The 11971-nt window shown below is 35.0% G+C and overlaps 1 protein-coding gene across 1 annotated transcript; it reads left to right on the forward strand.

The window, feature by feature from the left end:
• Positions 1-8390: 8390 nt before the first annotated feature.
• LOC107642715 (LOB domain-containing protein 37) lies at positions 8391-10073 on the forward strand. The gene is made up of 2 exons (XM_016346169.3): positions 8391-9075; positions 9183-10073. Exons 1-2 carry the CDS (start codon positions 8892-8894, stop codon positions 9707-9709), a joined length of 711 nt encoding a protein of 236 aa, XP_016201655.1. The 5' UTR covers positions 8391-8891; the 3' UTR covers positions 9710-10073.
• Positions 10074-11971: the final 1898 nt, after the last annotated feature.

An 11971-nucleotide genomic window follows, 5' to 3' on the forward strand; every position in this document is an offset into this window, starting at 1 on the left:
TCCAAATTCACGGATTGACCACTAATATCTTCATAAACTTATAGGATCCGAAGCAAATTTTGACACCCTTTTTCTGTAGCTTTGCTGAATAGAATTGAATCCCCTGCGAAAAATAAATAGCTGATTTTAGGACACCTTGGATTAAGTCTCAAACATATAATCTCTAGTCTCTGTTCTGTTCATTGGTGCAGGTGGGACAATTTCTCTGCACAAAACAAAAATAAATAGAAAAAAGAGGGTCGCCTTGATACAACCCTCTACATGGCTTAAAGAAACCATGAGGCTGACAATGCACAGTAACAAAGTATAAAACCGTCATCACCAGTTCCTGAATCCATTCCATCCATCTCCTATAAAAACCTAACTTCCTCATAATGTAAGACCTCAGATTTTTTTAAAAATTAAATAATTAGTTATTTATGAGTCATTATATTTGTTGAGATTTTGTTTTTAAGAAAACTATTTTATTAAAAATAATTAAATAGAATTTTATGATTATTGAAGTAATTTAATTATGACTTATTCAAATTTAAATTATTTATTAGAAACTATTTTAATAGACTTATTATTATTATTATTATTATTATTATTATTATTATTATTATTACTTAGTTTCATTCTATTATTACCATTACTATATTATATTATTACTTATTTTCATTCCCATTGGCCGAAGCTATTAAAGGAACAAAGAAAAGAAATAAGAAACGTAGCTTATATGTATACATATGTACATGTATAATCATGACTCCTAATAAGCTTTAACATCACAAATAATCATTCCTTCCCATCAGCTTTTAGTTATTATTATTCATTCAATACTACCGAACCATTGAGAAAGGAAAAGAAGAAATAACCGTGGATTCCATTGAAGCAAGACATCTACTCATTTTCTATTATACTAATCATCATCATCTAGCTTCATTTGAATTCATTGCATGCATGGTGAGAAAGAAGAAAGAAAGAGAAGTGATCGAGAGAGAAAGAGAGAGAACCGTAGCTTCCTTGATCTTTTGGTTACGATTCTTTGATATCCGTAATTCCAAAAAAAAATTTAATCCAATAAAAGTGTTCATATCCTCCTTTTCTACACGTTGGCATCATTTTTGTTCGGTAGAAGTTGACGGTGACGTAACTCTCCTTTCTCTTGAGTTTGGGCAATTGGAGTTCTATAAGGTACAAAATATTTCTGACGTTTTCTTTTTCAGCAGTTCGGTCAGAAAATTTTTCCAGAGTTTTGAGTATTTTGATTTCGTGAGAAGGTAGGATTTCGATAAATTCTCAATGAGTAAATATGTGTTGAATAAGTGATTTAATGTTGTGATTGATTATTGATTAAGTTTGATTGAATTTATGTTAAATTTTGGAAATATATTGATGTATTTGTGAAGTTCATGACTTGGCTGTGATAAAACCAGCAGGGACTGAACTGTTTTAGAGATTTTTGGGTTGGAATATCGTTGAAGATCGAGTAAAAATTGGTGAGGTTTGATGGCCGAGAGATTAAATTAAAAGTTACGGCGAATCGGTAATCGAAAAATTAAAAAACGGATTAAAATATAAGTAATATTTTGAAAAAAAAAAAACTAAGAGCTTCGGTTTTGGTATATTTTTAAAAGGTGACATTCTATTTGTATATAAAAATCAAGGTAAAATTTGTAATTATATAAGTTTTCGGATATTTTGGCTTTTGGGTGATAATAAAGTACAGAGGTAAAAATGGATATTTTGTAAAAAAAATTCGGGTTGCTTTTATAAATATTGAGATAAGTGAGGTTTCAAATATAATTTTATAAAAATATTGGTTTAAAAATAAAATATTTAAAAGCTTGAAGTTTAAAACGTAGATAATAAGAGCTTAAGAATAAAAACTTTACGAAGTTAAGTTTTTAAAAAAAGATATAAATATTATTTAGTTGCCATTTAAATGATCTTATTTACATTATTGTTATTATTTTATTAAAAATATTATCTAAAAAATATATTATTTTATTTATGATATACTAAAAAGATAAGCAGAAAATTGTCCTAAAAACTTTAGAAAGACAAATCTAACTTAAGAATCTTTGATTCTCTTTCCATAAGACACTTAGGAAAATGCGAGGAAATGATGCGAAGATAATTTATATTGTAGAATGATAAGAAAGAAAAGAAACAACGAACGAAAAGAAAAGGAGATAAGCAGAGATATGGTGGTGAGTCCACCGAGATTTGCTTTTCAGAGATACATCAGCCAATCCAGGGGATGTCGCACTTGTAAGACAAAGGTTGCTTATAGAGGTTATCAATACATACATTGGCTAGAGAGAGCCTCACCTGTAAGACCGAGATTGCTTACAGAGGTTATGTTTGCATACATCGGCTCAAGAGAGTCGCACCTGTAAAACAGAGATTGCTTACAGAGGTTATGGCACTGGAAGCCAAACTCAGACAAAGGTTGTTGAGTTAAGTCAAAGTATAATTCAATAAATAACAGAAAATAAAAGAATTAAAAGAATGAAAGAAACTAAAAGAATCCCTAACACAGGAGAGCAGAGCATAGAAAAGAAAAGAATGTATTAACTAAAGCGATCTTTGCCACAGGAGAGCAGAGGGTAAAGATAAAGAAAAGGCTTTAAAAGACTGTCTGCCACAGGATATGAGAATGATTGAAAAGTCACGAGAGGGTGACGGAAAGTAAATAGTTATGGTGCCGATATGAAAATGTAAGCCGTGAGCTTTGTATGTGAATGACTGTGCGAGGATGCCCGTAAATGTGGAATGGGTTCCAGGAACATCAGTCACATGCTTCAGCTGGAGAATCAGTTCCTGCAAGTACTTGCAGAGGTCATGTTCGACATACTTCAGCTGGAAAATCAGCGCCTGCAAGAAGTAGAAACTTGCAGAGGTTATGTCGTTGGAATGCCTTATTCGACTTGCGAGTTGGATTGTGTCGGGTGCGGGTCGAAACCGACAAATGAGCTCATTACCTGCACTAGGGATAGACATGCATCATACATGTTTGCGCATATTTGTTTGTGAGTGTGTTTCTTGTGATTGTGGGTGTGATATATGATTGCTTGATTTTTGTGTCCTTTGTTTGTTAAGTCTAAATGTATTCTATTGTCTGTTATTATTGGCTTTGGTAATAAAATGAGTTTAACTATACCCCCCGACCCTACTAAGAACTCTCCAGTTCTTATCCCCTATTTTCACCCCTTTTAGCTACAGGTGCAAAGGTTTAGTGCGGAGCACAGGAGCATAGAAGATTATGTTCACGAGTTGAGTTGTTAGAATTTACTTTTCCCACGTCGTTTATTGTTTTTAGTTTTTAAGGGGGGTATGATTTGTTTTTGATAATCTTGAAATAAGTCTATGTATTTAATATTATGTGAATATATATATTTTTGTGATTAACTAGTTTAAAGTACGGACTCATTGTTTTTTGAAATAAAACTTCAGTTGGTATTCGCGAAAGCTCAATATTAAATAAATATAGTATAAAATAAAAAGGTTTAAATGTAAGTAACGGCTGAGCTTTTAGTACGATCATGAGGTGCTAAAAGTTAGGGTGTTACACATAACCTCCCAAACAAAACTCCATTCCACCCTGTCATACGATTTACTCATGTCTAGTTTCAGAGCTAATTCATAATCATTGTATCTCTTATTCTTCAAAAAAAATACATAAATTCATGAGCAATTAAAACATTATCACTAATCAACCGCCTTTTAATAAAAGCACTCTGTGTGTCACTTATGAGTCTATTCATCACAAAATGAAGCATGTGCACCATCATCTTTGATAAGACTTTATAAAAATACTATTCAAACTTATAGGTCAAATCTGTTTCATGAATTTTGCATTTGGAACTTTTGGAATAAGGCAAATATGAGTGTATTAAATGATTTCAGAATTTTATCTCCCAAGAAAAAACTTCTAACCGCCTGAAAAACATCTCCTTTAATCGTTTCCCAAAAAAATTGAAAGAATTTAACAGTGAATCCATCTTCACCCGGGACCGAAAAGGCATTGATAGAAAAAACAACAGCTTTCACTTATTTTTTTGTGATTTGTCTGGTTAATGCACGGTTGGTGGCGGTGTTAATTTTTGTTGGAATACCCTCAATTTTCGTTGTTGGATCTCTTGGGTTACTAGATGTAAAGAGCTCTTCAAAGTACTGTTAGGCTGTTGATGCATTGCCTTTAATGCTGGAGGCTACATTCCTTTCTACATCTTCTAACTCTTGCACCTTATTTCTTCTACTTCTAGTTTAAAATTTGGAGTGAAAAACTTTTGTATTGCGATCTCCCTATTTTAGCCACTAGACTTGAGATTTTTCTTTTCAATATCTTTCTTCTAGTTCAAGTGCATCTTCTAATTCAGCCTCCCATACCCTGATAGCTGCTCCATTTGCTTAATTGCCCTTAATTTTCTCCCCTACTATTCTTTCTCTAATTTATTGAATTTTCTTTTAAGAATTAGAAGACTAATTGTGTTGCCACTCCACTATGCAGTGTCTAGTTGTCTTGAGCTTTCTAGCCAATCTAAATATAGGTGAACCCCTAATGTCTAGCGTTCAAGTATACTTAATTAATTCCGCCACCTCTTCATTCTCACACCATCTCTCAATCGGAATCTCCTCTTCATTCTCCTCATCTCCCTATCTGAATCAATAAGGAGTGATTTGTGATCCGAACCCAGGGACGGATCTAAGTACAGTAGTGTGGGGGCAAGCGTCCCACTACAATTTGAAATTTTTTTGAGTATTATATGATAATAATATTTATTTGCCCCCATTAGATTATTAAATTTGACCCCACAATAATTTTTTACTCAACTTTTGGTACTTAATCGTCAATTTAAAAATTTTATATTAGATATTCGTTAGAATGATCAATTCTCAATTTTAAACGAAATTAGTATTCTTTTTTAAAAATCAACTCAAAAGAATATTATTTATCTTCTTTTCAAATTAGTTTTAATTTTTGCGTAGCAACTATATTAATTGAAAGAACTTTTTTAACTATGAATATCAATAAGAGTCGGCTTCTAATTGTATTGGGAAGTGAATTTTTAAATAATTATTTAGTAATATATATGGAAAGAGAGAAATTTTGATGATAGTGTTAAGAGAAAAATTACTTAATTTTTAAAAAATATAAAACCTAAAAGAATAGAATTTTAAATTATATATTATTATTTAAATTACTATTTTAGTGTTTTAATTTGTATATTAGATATTTTGAAGGCTAATCATATTTTACAATAACAAAATATATAATCATAATAATAATCATGCTACATGTACATAAAAAATAATTATCTGTATAAAATATATATTAAAATATAAAATACACCTTGAAAATAAGTTAAACAATACATGTATTTATACATAGATATATAGTGGTTAATAGATAATTTAATATTTAATTTTTTATATACACATATTATTTTTATTATAAAAATTATTATCATGTTATATAAATTTTGTCCCCACTACCAAAATTTTCTGGATCCGTCACTGTCCGAACCCATTTCATCTAAGTGCATAACATAGCCATTTAAAAATTCTGCCCTCCATCGCATTGACACTAGCACTCTATTTGGAAATTCAACCGTTCTTTGACAAAATTGCCACTAAATTGCTTATTCAATCATGTGAACTTATCACCTTTGTAACCCAAGTCCACCACCTCTCCTGCATTAATAAGTTATTAAAAGTTCTTATAGATGATGATGATTTAGGTCTGCCTCCTTTCTTCTCATGATGAGCTTTAATAGCGTTAAAGTCTCCCATAATTATAATCTACGTTCCACCATTCTCAATCAATTATAGAAACTTTGAGTATTGTTCCTCCCTAATAGTTTCATCTATGTGCAAATAGACTGTCAGAACCTCCTACCTCAAGTTACTTTGATGAATCTCTAGTTCAAAGTGAATCAGAAAATTCTCCCGGTTTAAAACTTGAATACTCACTCCCTCCTGTAATGCTAATGCTAAACTTTTAGATTGACCAATAGGATCCACTGTGTAGACTAGTTTAAATCATACTCTTCTTAGAACTCCCTCCACATTCAAGGTGCTATTTTTACTTTCGCACAAGAATAACACTTCAGAGAAATGAGATTTATTAATCCCTAGTATGTTGTGAACTGTCAGGAATTTTCCTAAATTCCGACAGTTTCACGACAGCATCTTTATACCTCTTTGGGTGCCCAATTTTGGGTGGCACCCTCCCTCATTGTAGCTGTCTTACCATCCTCCAAACACTATTTTTTAGTTGTTGAATTTTCTTTCACCTCTGTAGTAATTCTTTTAGCACCCATCACAGCTTCTTCTTCTTTAAAACTCCACTTATTCCCTCACACACCCCTTTAAAACTCCCCTTTAAGACTGATCTGTTTCTTCTCCTTTTTCTTTCCTTATTTCCTCCAAAAACTCTTTTAGATTCAAATTTTTCTTTCCCTGAATCACTTAGTAGCAACGCCTTATTCACACTTTGGACTTCCTCTTCTTCTGCCCTAACTTGCGAGCTCCTATCATTTATTAAGAGATGGACAAAACCTCGTACGAGGCATACCGAAGTTGGTTTTTTGTATCTAGAATCTTATGTGTCAGTGCTAGAATTATAATTTGGTTTGTTATTCTCCTTGTCTTCTTCAACTCTTTGACCAAATTGATCCACTTTGAGCCACGCTCCCCATCCTTTCTCTTCTATTTTTCCTGCCATCGAATCCTCCAAATAACCATTGCAAGCTCTAATTTCATATCCAATTCCTCTACAACAGTGGTAGAAATTACCAATTTTCTCATATTTGAGTTTCACTTCCAGAATCTAGTTATTATAGCCTGAAATCTTCATAATTCTACGCAAAGGTTTGCTAACGTCAAGCTGCACCAGTACCTTAATAATATGATCTTCTTTTTTCCTCATCACAAACAAGTTTGTATCCATAACTTGCCTAACGATCCTCCAATTCTTCTGCCTACTTTTATATTTTTTCGGTAAATTCCATAGCAGGATCCATATCGGAACACAAGAAAATTCTTTCTCAACAATCGAACTATTCTCTCTCCAACATTTGAGATACAGAATATAGTTCTTAAACAATTATGATCCTCTTTTTTTCACCCTAAGCATATCCATTTCGCTGCTGAAAAAGAATTGGGATAAATTTTGCCATGGTCCATCATCCGAAAGCCTTCTGGTTGTCTCCATATTTTATAGAGAACTGCCTCTAACGTTCTAGCAGTAAATTTTCGATTCGCCAATATAACTCCTATTGCACTTCTCAATACTCTCTTGAACGTCCTCATCCTCAAACCTCAATACCTCATTCTCTTCTTTAATTGCACATGTGTCACACCCCTAGGAGGCAGCCATTGTTGAACCAAAATCACTCACAAGAGTAAAGAAAACTCACAATTAAAATTTCTCCTAATCCTAGCAGAGTAGAGCAAGACGGCAACCCTAGAAACAAATCACTTATGGTCATAATATTTATTTATCCCTATTGTATTATTAAATTTGATTTTGTTATATTAAATTATTATGAAATTTATTTTATTGCCATATTATATATTGCGCCACTGTCAAAATTTTTTAGAATTGTAATCGCAGTTATCACTATAAGAAAGTTGCTGAAAATCGTCAGATTTACCGGAAGATTTATTGGTCGTTTACCTGTTTACTCTTGGATTTAGAGGCGGAATAAATATGGCAGTATAAATCTCGTCGGTAATTGTTTACAGTAGATTTTTTTGTCTATTGCTAATTATCGCGAATATAAACTTGTAAGTTTGTTACTGTCAAATTTATCTCTTGATTTGCATTATTGGTACAAACTGCTTTACATGAAGGCTTTGACTTGTTTACCAGAGGGGTGAAGTTTTTCGACATCTTCAAGTGAATGATGGTAAGGTACCTGCAAGAGTTTCTTATGCTTAAGTTAGCAAAAGTTTTAGGCATAAGAGAATTAGAATTGAAAAATACCTAAATGTAATAAGGTATTTATAGAAATAGGTGATGACTTCATCATCACTCGTGTGTCTTGTCACATGTAATGGTGGCAGTTTCTCTTTCAATATCTGGGAAATTACTCCATGTTGGAGTAGTGGAAAGCTGCCTATAGTAGTAATTTGACAAGGTTTTTTTACCATGCAAGCCGGATAAAAAACGAGTCAGACCAACTATGCTCATCTAAAGTCGGGTCGAATAGCCCATGTGAATAGCGAGCACAAGCTGTGCGAATCTGTTGGACTTTTTTAAATTCTTATGTTGTGTGTATATTTGGACCATGAGTTTATCTTCGGGCCAACAACAACAAATATATGGTGAACCGAAAAGAATATTATACAGTGACGAGTTGCTTCATATTAGAGGAAAAGAGGACAAATAAAAAATAGTTAGAAATGGGGGATAGGAAAAGTGAGAGAGAGCATACAAGATTCCACATCAGATGAAAGGGAAAGGCACCTATCAATTATCCGAAGCTAAAAGAAAACGCAAAGAAATCCAACGGTGGAGGAACGTCCATGCGCGGAAACACGGAGCCGCGCATGCCCAAGTCTTTGGAATCTCATCCTCTCCTCTTCTTCCCAATTCCCTCACACACACACCCCACTCACCCTCTTTAACTCAACCCTGGTTAATTCCCAACCTTACTCACTCACTCACTCACTCACTCTTGCGCCTCAAGTTTATTTATACCCCAATTGCACCCTCGCCTCAATTTCCATTCCCCACCTCCTCCATTCTACGTCACGCCTCTTCTTCTTATTCTTCCTCTAGCTAGTATTAGTAATTTTGGTTCATGTGAGGGGCAATTGCGTAACTAGGTGTTATCTTAACACAAAGCTGTAAGTAAGGTTAACTAAAAAGCTAAGTGACTAGTGATAAGAGAGGCATGAGTTGCAACGGGTGCCGAGTCCTTAGGAAGGGTTGCAGCGAGTCATGCATCTTAAGGCCATGCCTTCAGTGGATCGAAACCGCCGAGGCCCAAGGCCACGCCACCGTCTTCGTGGCCAAATTCTTTGGTCGCGCCGGCCTCATGTCCTTCATTTCCAATGTCCCTGAGCCCCAAAGACCCGGTAATTCTCATTTCCATTTTTTGTAAAAAATATAAACTAATTTTTTTTAACCTTCTTTTTCTTCCTTTTTTTTTTAACATGTTTTTAATTGTTGATATTCTGTGCAGCTCTTTTTCAGTCTCTACTTTTCGAAGCATGTGGGCGAACGGTTAACCCGGTTAACGGTGCCGTTGGACTACTGTGGACTGGAAACTGGCACGTGTGCCAGGCCGCCGTTGAAACGGTGCTCCGAGGAGGCTCCCTCAGGCCTATGCCGGAGCTACTCGGTCTCGACGCGCCTGTTCCTGTCGCTGTTGACGCCGGCTCCGAGGGGGAAGTCACGTGCGCTGACGCGCGGAAGCTCCGAGACCCGAACCCGAGTCCGAGCATAAGGTTCACGAGCTCCCGATCTGGTAAAGACAGTTCCGGCTGGAAGCGGAAGCGATCGGAGGAGTCGATGATGACGACGGCGGACCTTAACCTTCGGCTGACGCCGAGTTCCGTGCATAGCGGTTGCCGGCAGGAAATTCGGCGGCCGGGAACGCCGTCGATGAATTCGGAGGAATCGGTGACGACGATGGCGTGCTTGGATAGCGGACTCGGAGATAACTACGCTCACGGCGGAGACCGGAAAGTCCTCAACCTTTTCATCTGAGGGCTCTCTCTGTCTTTCTCGCTTTCGCTCTCTCTGAGATTCGCGTTTTTCTGAATCCAGTTAAAGGGTCACGCACTAGCTCGTAGTTGTAATATTTTTCTATATTAATCTTCTCTCTCTTTTCGTTAATTTTGATCGCTTTATTTTGAAAAGAGGGTGTTCCCGGAGTTGTAATCCGGTGAGATTTTGTAAGATTCAGGCATCGGATTTCTCTATCGTTCTTGTAGGGTGGGAGAGAAAGACGAGGGTTCGTCGGTGATAAGTTTTGCTCTGTCAACTCTGTGTTCATACTTCATATGATGGTGTGACATAAATATATTAAATCATTATAATTATAATTATGTACACTTGTTCCCTTCTTTAATTATGTTTTTAATTGCTTTTTATCTTTTAATATTCAATAAGATTGGAGGATAAAAAAATAGAAGTGTGAAATATTTAATATTACCCAATAATTTGATTTTTTTATTAAGAAGTTAGTCATCAATCACACTCATAAAAATTATATAAAAGTTGCTGGTTAAACAATTGCGTAGTAATTAAAAGTTTTTCATAAAAGATGAGTAACTAAAAGTTGCGATTTTCCCTTTACTACTATTTGGCAGAAGTATTGTGATTATCTACTTGATTGGTGAATGAACAGAACTAGGAAGGTTGTTGGTGTCAGCTGGGGAATAGGTCATATAACCTCAATTAATGTGATTTTTATACCACATTAATCATAAGAAGTAATTCTACTTTGTTAGAAAAGATATAGCTGAACAATTATTTCAGGTTCTATTTGGATATTAATTTGGGACACAAATAGAAAAACAAACACAGGCAGATACATAAAAAAAAAAGATAAAATAAAATAAATAGTGCTTAATTTTTTTTAATCTTTTTTTAGCTATTATATATTGTGTCTTTTATTTTATAGTGAACAAAAGAATTTATGTATATATCTCTGAAATAAAATCTTTTTCTTTCATTGTAATATTTTCTTTTCCCTAACATCTCTGTTTTTTTTTTTGAGAAAGATATCAAATGGAGTGTTAGGTTTCCTATGTACGCCCGCAACATAAAAGATTAAAGAAAGAAAGTGAACGGATCCATTTAGCTTGAGGCGTGTGTTCGTTGTCTGAGTCTTGACTGAATCCGATTGTGGGGTTATGTTACCTGCTCTGAGACGTAGTCAATATTAAACTGCTCTCCTAGTTGTCAACAAAAATTGCTGTACGGTACTTTGTTATTACCAATTTACCATTGATATTTAATTCTAAGTAGTCAAATTACATTAGAAGTTTAAAACTACCAATTCGCAGTTGATTAATTAAATAATCTCATCACCATTTGAATCCTTAACATGGCCACGAGAACCCCGTCATGTCGCACAAAAGGTATTTAACTGACAAGATTATATAGAATATTACTATTTTAATTTGGTTAAAATAACGAGATAATTGAAATATGAGGTACTAATAAGACAATTTTGTTAGATTTTGCTGGAATTATATCAAGAATTAGAATACTTAATGATCCAACTGTTACAAATATCAAGTCATAACTCGACATTATGAGTCATAACTCGGCGAAATGCAGCATAGTTTGGCATTATGTGTTACAACCAAATTCAACGGGTTACATCCTGTAATCAAAATGTTCGACCAGACATCATCACCCATTAAACCTTATTATTGCTCTTCAATTCAGACAATAAAGCAGAAACATAACCGACTTGTTTCATTCCACTTATAAAAGGTATGATCTTCTATCCTAAACACCACATTGAATTCTCAATACTAACTTAAGCTTCGAAGTGTTTTTGCAGGTACACTCCCCCCTTTTTTCCTTGTTCATACTCTGCACGACTGGACATCTCCCTAGGCAGAAAGCTCGGACTATCCCAAGGCTCATAGATCGGCACCGAAGATAATAACTCAGTGCCGACCCCCAGTAGCCGAGCTCCCCTCCAGGTATCCACACAGGAACAATTGGCACCCACCGTGGGACCGAGAATATAATTCTTTCTTTATATCAACGGCCTCGACGTTCTCGCCTGGAGCCATGGCTGAGCAACTTCCACCTACGCCATCTGAACTTCTTCAGATGGTGACCGAGTTACGGTAAGCCAACCAGCGCATGGCCGAAGAGAACCAAAGAATGGCAAATCAGATTGCTAATTTGAATAATACCCTGATCGAAAATAACAATGATCGACAAGAACGAACGGAAGAAGCCGAGCATCAATCAGGGTCGACGCATGTCTTCGAAACTGCTCAG

Source organism: Arachis ipaensis, chromosome B5 (genome assembly GCF_059453495.1).
Source record: "Arachis ipaensis isolate K30076 ecotype BB chromosome B5, ASM5945349v1, whole genome shotgun sequence".
NCBI classification, from domain to species: Eukaryota; Viridiplantae; Streptophyta; class Magnoliopsida; order Fabales; family Fabaceae; genus Arachis; species Arachis ipaensis.

Excerpts from the sequence above, each read along its gene's own strand:
- LOC107642715 (XM_016346169.3), top strand. The coding sequence starts at position 8,892 with ATGAGTTGCAACGGGTGCCGAGTCCTTAGGAAGGGTTGCAGCGAGTCA. Across the intron at positions 9,076-9,182 it reads CCCTGAGCCCCAAAGACCCG|CTCTTTTTCAGTCTCTACTT; the intron begins GTAATTCTCATT and ends TATTCTGTGCAG.